Raw genomic sequence first — 18,363 nt, 5'->3', positions numbered from 1 at the left:
AACACTAGTACCTCTAATTTTAACTCTAACTCTAATTGTAACCCTAACCCTAATGTTGACCCTAACCCTAATTGTAACACTCACACTAACCCTAACCCTAACTCTAACTCTAATTCTGACCCTATCCTTAATTCTAACCCTAAATAACCCTAACTCTAGCTCTAATTCTAGCCTTTATTCTAAATCTAACTCTAACTCTAATTCTAACTCTAACTCTAACTCTAACTCTAACTCTAACCCTAACTCTTATTCAAACCCTAACCCTAATCCTAACTATATTTGTAACCCTAATTCTAACCCTCACTCTAATTCTTACCCTTACCCTAACCCTAACTCTAACTCTAATCCTAAATATATTTGTAACCCTAATTCTAACCCTCACTCTAATTCTTACCCTTACCCTAACCCTAACTCTAACTCTAATCCTAAATATATTTGTAACCCTAATTCTAACCGTAGCCTTAATCCTAACTCTAACTCTAATTCTAAACCTTACCCTAACCATAACCCTAACTCTAAGCCTAGTTGTAACTCTATCCCTAACCCTAACTCTAGCTCTAATGTAACCCTAACCCAAAAAAATAGGACTAAAATAATTTCATAGCATGATCCTTATGCATGTTATTATTCCATCTATCATGCTTGGTGTTTCTCCTCTTACACATTTTGTACCTTCTCTAAATGTTACAAAGCGAGTTGAGGAGGCAAGTAATATGCTTGACTACTTCCACTTTTGCAACCAATTCACTATGTTTTGTTTTTGTAATGTTGGTCACTTATAATGTACTTCTTGATATATGTTATGTTTAAATTTCTTTACACAATACTTGTTTCTCCATTAGCATAAGTTGATAAAGGAATCCATTTATTATGACATTTATCTATTTATACCTCATTTCTTCTATATATTGTTACATGCTATGTTGTGCATAATCAACTATTCATAGATGTGCCATTGTGGTGTTTAATTAGGGGTGGTGTAAAATTTTAACTATTTATTCTTTTGTGTCTCTATGATTCCCACCCAAAAATAGTCTTCTAAATATGACTATTACATAATATTCTTCCATTGTTTTTTTAGTTTTACTTTTCTTGTGTAAGATGAAATTTTATTTTGATATAATAACTCATGTATTTTTCTATGATCTCGTATTTATCCCAATTAAAGTAGATTTACTTCATGCTCTCTCTTTCGATATGTTCATGTCCCTTGATTAGACTTTTCTTTGTGCCTTGTCATAGTCAAAACATTTATACTAGATGCATTGTCTAATCCATTATAATCACTACTCCTATTAAGGGTTTTGTGATCACTTTGGTGTAGAAGCACACTCTACTCATTATTTAACATTTAAATGCATGTATGATGATTCAAAGATAACTCTCTCATGGATGGCCATGAATACAATTTTTTCCTTTTGTTTATCTTTTTCACTTGATTCCTTAATATAGATAATTCTTTCCTTAACTAATTATCCTTCTTTGATTCCATTAGAGACAATGCTTTCCTTAGGCCTGCTAAAAGTTTCTTGATCCCTCAATGGATACAATTCTTACCTTAAGAATTGATCATCCATTTTTCTTTTGATCTCTTTGGAGATAATGAATTTTGTAGGCGTGATTACCATTTATAAAATAGTTATCATGCATCTCTTCCCCTCTCTTTCATTTTTCGTATCTCTTTCAAGTGATGTTATTTTATCTTGGTTTTTTATTTGAGAAAGACTTAAGATACCAAAGGGATTGAATTTCCTTTGTCTTTGTGACCCTGATAAGATATTTCTTATGTATTTATTGATTTTACTTTAAGAATGGGTTTTTCTCATATGACCTCAAAGGTGAGTACTAGTTATATTATCAAAAAAAAATAGCACTCCTTATGTTCTACTCTCCTCAGACCTATTAGATATTATTTTGGTAATTTCAGGATTTAAATGCTTGTTATGTTTTATCAAAGCAACATGTCTTTCATCCATTGAATTATTTTCATGAATCCTAGAACCCCCTAGAAATTTGGGATGATAATTCATGGTAAAGAATTCCATTATTATTATGTCCTATGCATTGGGGGCCATATTTAAATCAAGGTTTGATATCAAAGTTTTATTAGGATTTTTCATTTTGTGTTAAACTTGGATCATATTTGAACCACAAAATGATGAAGCATAAAATGACCATATATATCTAGAGGAATTTTTTGTGGTCTAATGTTGGGAGAATGCTTTACCTCTCCTTTAAATTGGCTTTGTCCTTTTGAAGACTTTTTTGTTGAGGTTGGACACACTCTTCTAATATATGTGTACCTTCTCTATGGTTGGTTATTGGTGGGTCATTTTTTGGCCTATGCTTGTAGATAATTTTTCTTGTAGGTTTTCAATTTAAAATTCCTTTCTTTAGATCCTTTACAAGTGGTAGTTTATTTCCTTTCATAGGGATTTCCCTTTCTTTTCTACTTGTAGTCTTTCTTTGTTTTCTTTGTGCATTAGCTTACTGCTACTTTACTTGGGATTGGCTTGTTCTTCAATTGGTTTGTCAAGTTCCTAGGGACTTCGGTAGTAGACTTTCTCTTGTGTTGGTCTTCTCTTGGTGGATGCTCCTATAGCCCAATTTGTCTCTAGTTCTAAGATGTTTTGTGGTTTCATTTTCCTCTACTTTTAATTTTCTAATCTATTTTTTAGGCTAGGGTTATTTTTTTGCTACATTATTTTTGTGTATCAACTAGTGAAGTTTGTAGGGAGAGAGGGTGATCTTTTGTTCTCTTTTTTGTGATCGTTGGGTTGACCTAAAGGTATTGGTTGGGTGTTTATTGTGGGTTTTCTTTTTATGCTATTGTTTAGAAGGTTCTATGCCTCCCTCACTAAACCAATTTGATAGTATGTGTTGGTATTTGTGGAGGAAACCTTTTCTATCTCCTCTTAGGAAGGCCCTATCCCTCCTCTTCCCTTTTCTTAAGGGGTTATTTGGTACAATATTGGTGGGTTTATGGCATCATATTTTTCCTTGTTTCAACTCGCAGTCTTTTCCTTGCAAAGTTGGTGCCTCCTTCTTTCCCTCTCTTGGTGAGATTTGATGGTGCAATGGTGTTGGGTAGTCTCATGACCATTTTTTAAAGGGTCTATTTCTACTCTCTTGGATCCTTCCTTGCATGACTCCTGTAGAGGTGGAGTGGGACCTTATTGAGGTGGGTTCTCTTCTACTAGATTTTATCTAGACTATAGGTCATAGGTTGCTTCTAGTTTTCTCTTTGTTGGTGGGTTATCCTATGGAGATGGATGCCTTCTTGAAAATAGAGGTGATAGAGATACTATGATATCTTGTCCTAGTATGAGTAGTTGGAGTATGAGTTTCTTTTATAGGATTCCTTCTATTTTTTTCTCCTTCTTTCATCATTTCTCTATATATAGAGGGTCTCTCATGTTTTTATTCATTTGGGGTTCCTGTCTAAACTACTGAATTATTTAAATATTAATTTTGTGTTTCTTTAGACCTCAAGTCCCATATGATCGTTCTTGGATTCAAAATCCTTTTGAGTCCACCTCTCATATATTTCTTTCCTCCTTTCATTATGACTTGATGTTAATTTATTTTTGGGTTCAATCCATCTAATCCCTCTTTATGTAATTAGAATAATATACCACTTTTATATAAAAAAATGTTGTTGATTATGCTTCAGCTCCTATTGAGGGTAATCCTTGGAGGGTTAAATATTTCAAAATATTTATTTATTCCATTTGTAATATTATCCTTCACTTCCCTCAACCTCTTAATCACCAAACATATTATTATTGTTCGATGCACCCTAACACCCCATCATTCCTTGACCCTATCAAATAAAAGAGAAAGGGATATCCATATTTTCTGAAATCTAAATGGAAAATTATGCTTTCTAAAGATATCATCTTCTAGAAAACTATTCAAATAATTATATGAACCAATCCTAGACATAGTACTCAAAGAACCAAAAAAAACATTCATTTCAGATAAAATTCATATCCAATCTCACTTGAATATGATAAAAATATATATATCATATATTAATTATTACTACTTGAAATGTAAAATAATATAATACAATTTCGTTTTTACAAGCATACAATTAAACCCTTCTTTTCATTATTAAAAAGTATTTTTTAAATATTTATTTCCAATTACCTAGACCTCACTATTTAACAAAAATTATCATTATTTTATTAAAGTGAGTAACGGACCAAACCTATCATAGATCATAGTTAAACAATTAGAACAACTGGTTGTTGCGAGACTAAATTGTTAGGAAAAGAAGACATAAATCTAACAATTAGAAGCAAATACAACAAATAATGCAAAGGAATAAAGCACATGGAATTAGAATTTAAGACGCAAAGATTTAATGTGGTTGACACAATCTTGGGCGACATACACCAAATAGAATGTCCAATCTTATTAACCAACGAAGAGAAAATCATAGCCTAGTCCATTTTCCATTATAAAATTACTTATTTATTTTCTTTTAGGTAGTTTGCAAATGTCTGTTAACAAGTATACCTATAAAAATACTTCACTAGTCAATCTAGGAAAAATTTTGACCAGTCAAACCAGAAATACTTGAGGAGTTAACCTCAAATCCCATGATAAATGGGGGGTGTACACTGCTTGCTTGATCAGTTACCATAAACCAACATGAATACTACAATTACTTTATGGTTTTCATTAAGCATAAATCATCTACGAGCAGAAATTATTTTGTGGAGAAAATAATATGGATGAACTCATGAATCAATAAAAATATGTTAAATAATGTAGACGAGCAAGTTACAATTTTTTTCCAATTTTTCTATGCAGATCATGAAGATCAAATGCTGAAATTTTAAGAAAAATTTATGATATTTTCATTTTTTTTAAAAATTGGTCAACTATACAGTTTGCAGGAAGGATAGTTACAGCGTCCCACTTCTTGATTCCATTAACATGCTTTTAGTAATACATGCAGAAGAGTGAACGGAAGCCACGAGAGGATTACGAATACCTAGATTTGAATAACATGCCTTTCTGTGAAGGTCTAAATTGGAAATACAAGCTTTCTTGAAGTAGATATGTTGGGGGATTTGTTTTTACTAATATAAGTACCCTATACTTATAGAAGACAATCTTTCTATCAAGACAAAACATAATTTTTCCTCTAATTCATGCCAGCGGTTACATTTATGGCTCCCAAAGTGGTTTCCATAGCCGTTCCATATCATCAACAATGTAATTATTATCATTTGTTTGCACCTCGCAGAAATCATATTCAACATCATTGTGATACCCACCAATGAGAAGGGCTAGAAGTTCATCCCTCTGCAAGCTAGTCTTTACTACCTCTGCTTGTGTGGCTTCTAACTGGGACTTCAGCTCCCTGATTTTCTTCTGTAGTTGCTGGACTTGTGTTGCACAGCCATGAACGGGATCCTTGAGCCTTGTACTCGCTTCATACACCATACTATTTACTGCATCTCTTCTTTTCTCAGCCTCCATGCCCTAAACCAATACCACATGAAAACCATGAGTACAAATACAGAAACAAATGAAAACACGTGTATGAGTAATCTTCTTATCCCTGTTCATCAAGGATCGAACTCATTTCTACATTATCTAAACACTTGATTCAATTGATCTTTCAAGACTTATTTAACATTAGGTTTGAGATTTTCTGAATTAAGCTTTGTGAGCTCTTAAAATTATTTTTTCGATCATGTTTTCTGTATCTAGATTATAAGATACCATCTGAAAAACTAATGATAAAAAATTATAATTTAATTCAAACAGTTTCAAGCTAAAATTACACACTGAACTTTTTATAATTAAAGATACTAAGTTTTCACAATCAACAATCTTAAATACCTGTTATTTTTAGCTCAACTGGATGATAAATATCATCAATTTTGTATCACATTTATTAATATTAGAATTACATTTCATAATTTACCATCATAATAATAGACCTACAGAAAACTTTCGTCCATCCCATAAATGATATAAAATTGTATGAAATTTTCCACAACTCTGTATCATTGTAATGATAGATTAAGCAATGCAAACGAGAGATCATTGACAAACAAGTCTCGTCCTCCAATTGCTAAAATTCCAGTTGAATCTTAATATTTAGAATTATTTTAAGATTAGTCTGAAAAAAAATTAAACGGATTCATGTTTGGATCATTTAGGACATCGAATATCAAGATCATTGAATGTAATCTAAAATCTTGATCAACGAAAAAACATATGTAATCTTAATTAAGGTTTTCAAAATCTAACATAATAGATGATAAAAAATTAGATCTAATAATAAATAAGCAACATACATATATATATATATATATAATTGTAGATGTAAGATCTAAATTAAATTTTGAAGGATTTTAAATCAATAGATTAGTAATCTTACTCTATAATCTATTATGGGAATGATATGCATTCTAATAATAGATCAGTAAGATATGACTAAAATATTATAAAAAAGAAATAATCTATTCAGATTCTAAAATTCAAACCCTAAACAATTTTGATATAAACAAATAAACAGAGTCTGAATATAACTACTTAAAGTGTTTTGAGTATTGAATATGATCTAAAATATTAATCAAGAAAAAACAAGTGCAATCTTAATCAAAGTTTTATTAATTTAGCATCATAAATGGTAGAAAAAAATAGATCTATTATTTAATAACTAACATATATATAAAACACATAAAAATAGTTTTTAATTAAAGAGGTGATTTCTAAATTCTATTGTAAGAAAATTTTCAATCTGTAGATCATTATCTCAATTTATGATTACCAGAATGATATACAAGGATATCATGCTCATACTAGAAATTAAAAAAATGTCATTAAAATATCATAGAAAGAAATAATATATATTCACAATACAAAACTCACAACCTAAACAATCAAGAGAGAAAGAGAGAGGAGAGAGTCCGAATATGATTACTTGAAGCGTTTTGAGTACATGCCGGGTCCCAAAAACTTGATGGACTGTTTCAAATTTGTGAGGATCAGTTGATGGAAAATGCGGAGCCAGCACACAACGCTCTGAACATTTCTTCCGGTGCTTCTTGCAACCTGCGCATCTTGGCATTCTTTTAAGTTTTAACGCTCACTCTTAAACTACGCTCTTGAGCAAATGGCTTCAAAAACTACCAAATAAAACTAAACACGGTGGCTTGGAGTAGCAGATACATCATAAGAGTGAAATAATGCCATAGCTAAGAACGGAGCTTATTATTTGTATGTATAATTGTTGTAGACGCGTAAGGAACACGCACTGGTTTCCAATCTGCGTTCTTTAGTGAAGAGGAAAAATGATGTTTCCTACTCTTTTCTACAAAGGTATTTGACCTAACTGCGTGTCTTTGTAGATTCTGTTCATTTTCCACAAATAAGGGAAAATAAGGACTATGGACCCAACACGTCAAACAGCATGTTAGACTAGAAGCTATTGCAATACAATTCCTGTCAAAAAGTCTGTTCAATTGACTAATTGGTCTTTTCCCATTCACATCTGGATAGAGATGAAACTTGTTTCGACAACATTCAAATAAGCATAAAGGATATTCGATGCAATTATCAATGACCAAATAAATTAACAAATAGAATTATTAAATTTAACAAGTCATTTCTTCCAGAGTGGCTTTATAAAATTTAATGGGCCACATAGATTATGATTGATTTTACTCCTGTTCTCACTGAGGAGGCAATTTAATCAAGTTGTAGAATTTTGCAATATTTTTACCTTTCGAGAAATTCGAAGGGAAGAATAAGGAAGACGTGTAACGTTTTAAAATGTTCTCCATTTCAAGGTTGTTGATATTTTTTCCCTTTAACAAATATTCACTATTAAATTTAATAAGTCATTTCTTCCAGAGTGGCTTTATAAAATTTAATGGGTCACATACATTTTGATTGATTCTACTCGTGTTCTCATCGAGGAGGCAATTAAATCAAGAAGTTGTGGAATTTAGCAACATATCTCGAGAAATTCGAAGGGAAGAATAAGGAAGACGTGGGTAAAGTTTTAAAATGTTCTCAATTTTAAGGTTGTCGATTTTGTTTTCCTATTAATATATGTTCATTACGTTTTTATAAAGATTGATGTTGATATATTTCAGTCTAAATCAAGGCGTGTTCGTGGTTGCTTTCCACTTTCTGCATAATCGAAGAAAGTTCGATTTTAAATCTGATATCATAAAGAAGCTATGCGTCAAAAGTATTCTTTAGAAAGTTATTCTATTCTCATTACAAACGACGATGACTGTTATGTCAAATAAATAACGATGTGTACACGGGATGCACGCACTTACAAGTAAATAAGTAAATATGTAAAGTTCATGATGAAACCATTCTTGGACTATATAATTGAATATGATATATGTAAAGAAAGTTACTTGTACTTCATACCGATACAATCCCATTGATTTTTAAGGAAAGATAATACCTTCATTACTTTTATTAATAACACAATAATGTTATTGCCTTATTTTTAAAAGGAGGTGAGAGAAAGGCACTTCCAAAGTTTAAGATAAAGTCTAAATAAATAATTTTAAAGTAATATATAAATCAAATTAGTTTATCAAATTATTGAGATTTTTCATAGGAAATCTATATCATTTATTACTTTTTGGATAATTGGAAGTAATTATGAAGTCAAATGTTTCACTTATAGTTAATATTAATCAATTTACATCTCATCCATATTCATGTTGTCAATTTAATGTGATATGTGTTAGAATCTGAAAAGATTAATAACCCAAAAAATTAGTGCAAAAAATAGATATCTAAACTATGAATACAAATGATACAAAATCAAAATAGCAACACAAAGTTAGTCTCCAAGACAGTAATGCAAATGCTAGAAGCAAAATAACATTAAGAGGATGCAAATACAAGTCAGGTAGCATGCTTATATAGGCTAGGAAGAGGGAGGAGGTGGCAACACCGATCAATGAGGAGCAACCATCTATTGGACTAAAGATAGCAGAGTATCTTCCTAAAATAGCTAATGGATGCTCACATGTAGGAAGGTGACACCTCACAACCATTTACCTAATAAGACATGCTTTATTAACCTAAGAGAGATTAATAAAAGTGTAAGGAAAACCTAGTAATATAGAGAAAATTAAATAACCCACTCGAAAATTAAAAAAACTACACTAACACCCCCCATAAGCGAAGCTTAGGTGGATGTAGAAATGGGTCCTGACAAGTTAGCCTTGATGATGTACCCATGTACATAAAATTCCCCCAAAAGAGAGAAAAGAGACCCCCCCAAAAAAAAAGGACTCCGGGTAAGAGGAAGAGGCCCCCCGAAAAGATGAAGCATCCTACACCCCTAGTAAAGCTCGCAAATGAAGGAACATGCTCTCGGTGAAGGGTTTGGAGAAGATATCAGTAACCCGCTCAAAAGTTAGACAATATCAAAGGTCGATGACGTGAACATGGATGAGCTCCCAGATGTAGTGCATGTGGATCTCAATGTATTTGGTCTATTGATGATGGACCAAATTTTGGGAGATCTGAATGGCACTCTAGTTATCACAAAATATGACTGATAGACATCTGATCTAGATACCAAACTTAGTGAGAAGATGTTGAAGCCAAATGGCCTTAATGGTGGCATTTACAGCCCCCTGATACTCAACCTTAGTAGAAAATAGAGCAATAGAAAACTACTTTTTTCTCGACCAACAAATAGGACCTGAACTAAGTGAGAAGCTATAACCTAAAGTAGACTTGCAATCTTGAGAATCACCCACCTAATCTGAATATGTGTAGCACACCAAATCAAGATCAATACCTATTGTGCAGTGAATCCCACAACTGTGAGAACCTTGAATGTAGTGAAGGATCTACTTGGCTTCTTTCCAGTGCAACTGATGAGGTTCCTACATCAATCGAGAGACCATGCCTATAGCATATGAGATGGTGGGCCTTGTATGAATTAGATAAATGAGGCTCCCAACAAATTGGCAGTACAAAGTGACATTAACAAGTGGAGAAGAACAACGAGCCTCAAGTTTGACTCTAGAAAAGAAGGGAGTTAGAGCAAGCTTATAATTAGCCATATGAAATCTCAAGGGTAAATTTAGAGCATATCTAGACTGTGTGATGGTGATCCTAGAAGGAGAATGAAAGATCTCAATCTTGAGAAAGTAATGCAACAAGTTCAAGCCAATCATCATAAAATTGTCCTAAAGAACAACTTTGACAACCTTAATGGTGGGTGAAGAACTTCATGTGATCAACAAGTCATCAACATACAAAACCAAAAATATGAGTGAATCACCTTGTTGTAGAATGTAGACATTAGGATCAAAATGGCACCGAGTGAACCTAACTAATAGAAGGAAGGAGTCCATCTTGGCATACCAAGCTTGAGGAGCCCTGTTTGAGACCATATAGAGACTTTTGAAGATGACACACAAGTGAAGAATCCTAAAGGAAACCTTGTGGTTGCTTTGTGTAGATCTCCTCATGAAGGTCACCACAAAGAAAAGCACTCTTCACAATCATTTGATGTACTTCCCAGTGATTAGCTACAACAATGGCAAGAACAGGTTGAATAGAATTCATTTAGGCAACTAGCACAAAAGTCTCAGAGTAGTCAATCCCAAGAACCTGAGAGAATCCTTTGGCAACCAAGTGAGTCTTGTGCTTGTCAACTGACCCATCTACTAAAAAATTTGTTCGATAGATCCACTTACATCGAACAAGTTTTCTTCCCTTAGGAAGAGGGACAAGATCCCAAGTGTAGTTCCTCATCAAGGACCTATACTCTTCCTACATAGTTGTATCCCACTCAAGAATACCATAAGCCTCATGAAAGGATTGTGGATCTAAGGTAGTAGCAATGAAGACATGAGGAGCATCCTAGAACTATGAACAAGTCTACTTGGTGTCAAACGGATCCCCAACCCAATCACTTGCAAACTGCAAGGTCTATCTAGCCCAAAGTGGACCAGAAGATGGAGAATCTAGAGTGGAATCATTAACCTTTAAATGATGACTAGTAGAGGAAGGAGGTGCATTCTCTGAATCACTCTCTACATTGGAAGTGGAGGTAGAAGACTACTCAGGTGAATCTAACTCATCAAAAGATCTTTCATGTATTCTAGGTGACTCTAATGTCAAAGTATAAGGAGTTGGAGAAGTGTTAGAAAGTGAGCTTGAGGATCCCTCCTCAAACTGAACACTCCTCTCAATGAATAACTCATGCACGTAGTAGGGTAGAGAAACCAATAACCCTTCAAACTATCAAGATAACCTTCAAATATGCAAGGTATTCATTGTGGGTCCAAGGCCTTACATTTCGCTACAGGAATGTGGGCCCATGCAGGAGAGCCAAAAACTTGAAAGTGCTTAACTGGTGGTTTCCAATAGCTCCAAGCTTCAAAAGGAGTAACTCCCTTCAAGGCCCAATGAGGAACAAGGTTCTGGATATAACAAGCACAGTTAATGGCCTTCACGCAATACTATGGTGCAAGAGATCTACAATGAGTCATATAGTTTCCCATTTTCTTCAAGGATCTATTCTTCTATTCTGTAACACCATTTTGCTGAGGATTGTATAGAACTGAATGTTGTGAATAAATCCCCTCTAAAGTGAAAAATCTCTCAAACTGATGGTTGACATACTCACCACCATTGCCTATGCACAAAACTTTGATGGCTTTCCCAGATTGCTTCTCTACAAAAGCTTTGAAGTCTTGAAAATGATCAAATACCTCTAACTTTTGTTTCAAAATGTACACCCAAGTATATTGAGAAAAGTCATCAATGAATGTGAGGACATATCGGGCCCTACTAAAAGAAGGATGCTAAAATGGACCAACCAAATCACTATGAATTAACTCTAGTATCTGTGAAGCTCTCCATGCCCTACCTTTGTCAAAATTTTCCTTAAGATGCTTACCAAGAATGCAACCTTGTTAAACATTGCCTGAGAACTAAACTAAAGGCAACCCTGTGACCATGCTCGGCTAGTTGAGCTGATGCAAGTAGTGGAAGTTAAGATGGCCAAACCACTTATGCCATAATTTAATAACATCATTAGAGTGAGTGAGAAAAATAGTCAAAGGAGGATCAGGAACAAAGCAAGAAAATAGATAGAGTCGTGACTAATGATCTACTCTCCCAACTATAATTGTAGAATCACTATGCAACTCACATATCTCCACTGAATTAGGAGTGAACTCAACCTACTTGTCTGAACCTATGTGGGTGATCTAGTATACCGATAGGAGATTAGTTCATAGTAAGGGTACACAAAGAACATCATGGAATGTGCTATCCCCCACATCAATAGACCCTCTCCCACACACTTCAATAGGAGTGTCATCACCCATAAAATAGAAGACATGGTATAAGGCTCTAAGGATGCAAGTTCTCCCTTAGATGAAGTCATGTGGTGCGAAACACCCTAATCAAGAACCCAAGTGGATGGTGAGGAAGCAATGGCAACAAGAGCCTTGCCCTTTCCTTTCCCCTTGCTATTTTATTTTTCCTTGTTAGACCCTTCATTAGAACTTTGTTTGATAGACTCAAGAACACTAATGCTATTCTTCTCAAGAATGTGTGTCAAGTGATTAATTTGTTTCTTCAAACATTTATGTTCATCATGACTAGGTCTTTTACAATAGGCACATTGAACTTTTTCTTTCTTAGGCTTATCGCCCTTGGAAGATGGGGTATCAATAGTTTCTTTTGAAGCAACTGATATCCGATCTTTCTTCTCCTTGCTACTATTTTTTTCTCATCCTTACTATTGTTGTTACTAATTTTTTCTTTTTGTTCTTTTGTAGCTTGGTTGGCAGCCAAGGCATGTGACTTAGAGGACTTAAGAGTACCCATTTGGATTAGCTTGTCCTACTCTCAAGTGAGATTGATAGCAAAATCATCTAAAGACAACATGGTGAATTGAGTACCCAGTGCACCCTTAGTAGCATAGAAGGTAGAGACAAACACAAAATATTTTGAACTTAGCTTAGAGAGAATACTAAGAATCAATTGTTCATCTTTCTTTTCAATTCCACATTATTTTAACTATAGCCTTAGTGATTTCAATTGAGTGAAGAAATCTTGGATTATGTTGAAATTGCCTAGACTTAAACTAATTAGTTCATTTTCTAACATATGACCCCTCATTGAATCTTGTGTGCCAAATAGTGTTTCTACCTCTATCCATATTTCATTTGGTGTATCCAAAGACTCAATGTGAAATAGAAAGCCAAGATAAATAGCCAAACACAATGTTCCATATGCCTCATCACATTTGTTAAACCACTTAGGCTTATCTTCATCTTTATCAGGTTCAGTTTCAAGTCCCATAGTTATCCTATTTAATCCAACTTTCCTTAAGTGAATTGTCATCCATGATTTCCACTCAAAGTTATGGTATCGAGTTAGGATGGGCATATTTGTTTGATCCATGATGAAGAAATGCAAAGAAGAAATGCTAAAAAGAAGAGAACCCAACCATGACAATGCCCCCACTTTTTACTCAATCAAAGGACCCCCCCAAAGAAATATGATTTGGCACTTTATTTTAGTGCATTTGCAACTACCACTAGTAAGAAATACTAAGTGGTCTTGATTTCAATTCATTACAAAACCCTCATGAAGAGCATATGCTAAAAGTGAAACTTGGGCAGAATGCTCAAGGAAAAACATAGTAGCACTGCATTCTACTCTAAAAATCATGCACTTTAAAAAAAATAATCACCTTAATATGAGGTCCTATGAGAAATTTATGATCCTCTGAAGTTTCCAAAATTAGAATTGTGCAAAGTCATTGTTGAGAATCTATAATTTCTAGAAAATTTATACATGAAAATCAAAAAATGACTACACTAGTGGATAGAGCATAAAAAAATAGCCAAGATCATAACAAGACTCATCAAAATTGGAGTCCATATGAGCAAGGGCAAGGCATTTGAAAGATTCCTTCAAATTTGTAACTGCTAATGGAGAGGGGTATGGTTGTAGATTTCCATGCTCAATTCTACAAAATATATAGATTGTATGCAAAAACTAAAACATACCCAGATAGTTTTTTGATGTTGCAAACAAAACCCAGAAAGTCTTTTTCTTTATGATGTATAGAAGGTGTAGTTGTAGTGTAAATCAGTTGCCTTTAGCAATAAGAAATGGCCTCAACAACCAAAAAATGAACCCAAAAACCAAAAGACATCATGAAAAGATTGAATTAGCTACCTAAGTCAATAAATGCCATGTTGGCACCTACAATATTGATTGAAAACACCAAATATGCAAGTTGGTTGTTAGATTTGAGATTGAAATCCCAGTTTTGCAACTTGTACGACAATCTCCAATCTTGGTGAAATGAAAGCCAAAAATGACTTTTTCAAGCCTCCTAGACGTGTTGGAACAATCAAAAATGTTGCCAGTATAACCAAAAATGTTACAATCACCCAGATTTCATAAAACACATGTGTTAAGCCCATAGATTAAAAACATTTTTGTCAAACTTTTCTAGATTCTCAAGAGCATTTGAAGATGCGAGAGAAGAGCATACTGGGTTTTTCCAAAACTTACAATAATATTTTTAACCCCCTTCTTGAATCTCTCAAATAAGGAAACTAAAATCTACTCTTGCACATAGAATAGCTCTGATACCATGTTAGAATCTAAAAATATTAATAACCAAGAAAACTAGTGCAAAGAATAGATATCTAAACTATGAATGCAAATGATACGAAATCAAAATAGCAACATGGAGTTAGTCTCCAAGAGAGTAATGCAAATACTAGAAGAAAAATAGCATTAAGAGGATGCAAAAGAAAGAGATGCAAATACAAGCTAGGTAACATGCTTATATAGGCTAAGAAGAGGGAGGAGGTGGCAACATCAATCAATGAGGAGCAACCATCTATTGGACTAAAGATAGAAAAGTATGTTTCCAATATAGCTAATGGATGCTCACATGTAGGAAGGTGACACCTCGCAACCATTCACCTAATAACACATGCTTTATTAACTTAAGTTGGATTAATCAAAGTGTAGGAAAAACCTAGTAATATAGGGAAAATTAAATAACCCACTAGGAAATAAGAAAAACTACACTAACAATATGTAAATAATATAACTAAAGTATTATTTGCAATCATTTTATTGATTCTAAAAGAAATTTACTTCTTTTAGAGACCTTGTAATAGACTTGTAATTAATTAGCACAATCATAGTGAAATAAAACATACATTTTTGTATAGGTAGTAGAAAAACTTTAACAATTCTCCATATAATATCTGAGGTGTCAATCTAAGTTCTAAGAAAACTTAAGGATGGCATTTTCCATAACAATTTATAATTTTGTAAAATTATGAAGTTTCAAGGTATAAGTGAAGGGTTTGCCCAATATATACTAGAGCCTTATCAAATAGAAAATGATCAATGAAAACAACTATCATAAATATGTACAGATCATGTGACAATGCAATTATCCATTAGATAGCATAGAGATGAAAAATATTCATATCATTTCTAGTCCTATGGACATCTTTGTACAACATGGCATGTATATTTCCTAGCCTTGTGGTTTGGAAGATAATTGAGAAAAAAAATACAAACGAGTTCTAGTGCTCCTTAATTCAACTTACACTTATGTTATATATAATATGTTCTTTAATGGATGAGAGCATGATCTATAGAGTACATAGGGAGGTTTCCTCCCATAATTGCATTCATTTTTTTGTAGAAAATTAGGAAAATAAAGGACAATAAAAAAATATAATACCATGAGATAGATAGTGTAGTGATAAAGATGAACTGGTACATAATTTGTTTGCTAATTGTGTACAATTATTTTTAGAAATTTTTTTTAAAAAATGTTATATTCTATACTTCATTTTTAAAGCTATAGGAGAGATAAGATTGTTATACTATACAATTATAATTTAGTCATAAATTATAAAATTGTACAAATATTATTAAAATTTAAACATCATTTGTTACACCATTGATCATCCTATCAAAATCTTCTAACATACTTATTGATAATATGAGCTATGACAATTGACTCACTTATGTACATTATAGTATGCTATAAATTTATACTTTTTAGAATCAAATGTTTTGATGAATTCAATTGAGATAGGGTTTGAACCCATCATGCCCTTACAAATTTTATCAAGCCCCTATTGTGATGTGGAGCCTAATTAGACTCAAAGGTTTATTCGATACAATTTGTCTCATGGGTTCAAGGGGTAGCACCCCTACAGGGTCCTAGGGCATTTCCCTAGGTGTGCTCCCTATCATAGTACAAGGTGGGGTCGAGTGTCAATGCCCTAATAGGGGTTGAAGCCAAAAAATCCTTTATATTGTAAAAGGTGTCAGCTACTATTTTTCTATTATTCTAGCCCGAATTTTGTAAGTGGCAAAAATCTTTTATAAAAAGGCTTAGGGTTAGGGATTTTCATAAGATGTGATGCAAAAATTGGTTCTTGCCATGCTATTGAGCTATAAGGGATTACAGATTGTAATTAGGTTGCAATCAATGGATAATAATAATATTAGACTTGTTGTTGGTGGATGTAGCCTATGGTTTGGGTCAACCACATTAAATCTTGGTGTATTTTGTTCTATTCTATGTGATATATTATTTTTTGATATTTATTATATTTGTATGTAACCATTATTTCTATCTAAGGTTAATCCTAACAACCCCTAAAAAGTTTAAAAGTCAAAAAATAGAAAATATGATATTTGCAAAATCTAGGATGAAACCATTGTTATTTTGAATGACTCTAAGAAGAGTTCTCTATCAACTACATAGACTAATTGGATCCCAAAAAACTCATTTCATTTTTCAACCCACATCTATTGAGCTCCACCATGTACTCAACATCCCCCACTATAGATTTAAGCTACTCAAGAGACCCTCAAATCTCTAGTTAGAAAACCCCTGGTTGGCCTAGTCTCAAAAAAAATGGCTATGACATTGATATGAATTGTATTACCCTATATTCAAAGGAGATGGACTCTTGTTGCAACAAGTTGAAAGAGGTGTCTCGTTCTACATATGCACATTGCATCTAGGATGATTAGTAGGCTAGAAGCCATTACAAAGGTGGAGTAAGAATTAGTGGACTGGATTTCATGCAACAAGGATGAAGCGTGGTAGAATGTTGGTAGGGAGTTAAGTGATAAGCTTAGAAATCTTGGAACATCTAGAGGAGGAGGTAGAGAGAATCAAGAGAAAATTTATTTCATAGGAGGAGAGAGACGAAATGATGAAGGCTATAATGCCCATAAAGAAAATTCAAGATGATCTTGGGAAAAAAAATATTGATTTTATCCTTTAAAACAACTTGGTTCAAGCCAAATTTGATAAGGAAATTAGTATTTTGAATGTGTGGTATGATGTGAAGCCTAATTAGACTTGGAGGTCTATTTGGCATGGTTTCCCACCAGATTATTTATATGGGAGTTTGGGGGTAGTGCCCCAGGTGCACTCCCTATTGCAGTACATGGTGATGTTAAAGGGCATGGCCCCCATAGGGATTTTCAGGGGCAATGCCCTCGAAACCAAAAATAAACTTATATTGTAAAACGTTTCAGTTTTTATTTCTCTATTGGATGACTTATTCTAACTATAATTTTAAAACCAACAAAAGATTGTATAAAAAAGCTTAGGGTTATGAATTTCATAATGTATGGTGATATTGTAGCTTCTTGTGGTGGTATTGAGTTGTAAGGGATCACATATTGTAATCACTAGATAATAGTAATATCAAACTTGTTGTTGGTGGACATGGTCAAGGGATTGGGTGAACCACATTTAGTCCTTGTTTGTTATGCTTTCTTCTATTTGATCTATTTTTTTTATATTAGTTATATCTACGTGTAACTATTATTTATGTCTGTGGTTAATCCTCACAACTACCATTCTTTTTTTTAGCTAGATCTTCATCATTTTTATTATAGCTATCATCTTCAGGAAGCTCTCATGGTCAATTGGGAGTCTCACAATTGAGTGGGATGAATTGTAGATGAGGTAAGTTCAAGGTTGTCAAGATTAATGGGAAGAACTCTCAATTATGGAAAATACAAATGGAGGACTATCTTTATTAGAAAGATTTATGGAAGCCATTAGAAGGAAAGGTCAAGAAACAATGAACTATGATAGAAAGAGATTGGGAGATTTCAGACAGAAAAGCACTTGGAAGTATTTGATTATGCTTGGCACCATCAGTGAGATTTAACATTACAAAAGTGAAGACTATGAAAGAGTTGATGCAAACCCTAGCGAAACTGTATGAAAATCCATATGCATTAAATAAGGTATTTCTCATGAAGTGTTTATGGAATATGAATATGATAGAAGGTGGA

The 18,363-nt window shown here is 33.4% G+C and overlaps 1 protein-coding gene across 1 annotated transcript; it reads right to left on the bottom strand.

The window, feature by feature from the left end:
* Positions 1–4,900: 4,900 nt before the first annotated feature.
* Positions 4,901–7,295, bottom strand: LOC149569412 (LOB domain-containing protein 1-like). Its single transcript, XM_089817742.1, has 2 exons — positions 6,953–7,295; positions 4,901–5,499 (listed from the first exon to the last, which is right to left on the bottom strand). The coding sequence occupies exons 1-2, from the start codon at positions 7,097–7,099 to the stop codon at positions 5,182–5,184; spliced, it is 465 nt and encodes a 154-aa protein (XP_089673868.1). The 5' UTR covers positions 7,100–7,295; the 3' UTR covers positions 4,901–5,181.
* Positions 7,296–18,363: the final 11,068 nt, after the last annotated feature.

Source organism: Cupressus sempervirens, chromosome 3, assembly GCF_028749045.1.
Source record: "Cupressus sempervirens isolate cs-2001-9-10 chromosome 3, ASM2874904v1, whole genome shotgun sequence".
Classification (NCBI taxonomy): domain Eukaryota; kingdom Viridiplantae; phylum Streptophyta; class Pinopsida; order Cupressales; family Cupressaceae; genus Cupressus; species Cupressus sempervirens.
Note: the sequence above shows the minus strand (reverse complement) of the source record. Positions and strands in the feature narration are given on the sequence as shown.

What these genes read in the sequence shown, in the direction of transcription:
- LOC149569412 (XM_089817742.1), bottom strand. Translation starts at nt 7,099, where the DNA reads ATGCCAAGATGCGCAGGTTGCAAGAAGCACCGGAAGAAATGTTCAGAG. An exon ending in ATGTACTCAAAACGCTTCAA is followed by an intron (nt 5,500 to 6,952) that starts GTAATCATATTC and finishes GTATTGGTTTAG; the next exon opens with GGCATGGAGGCTGAGAAAAG.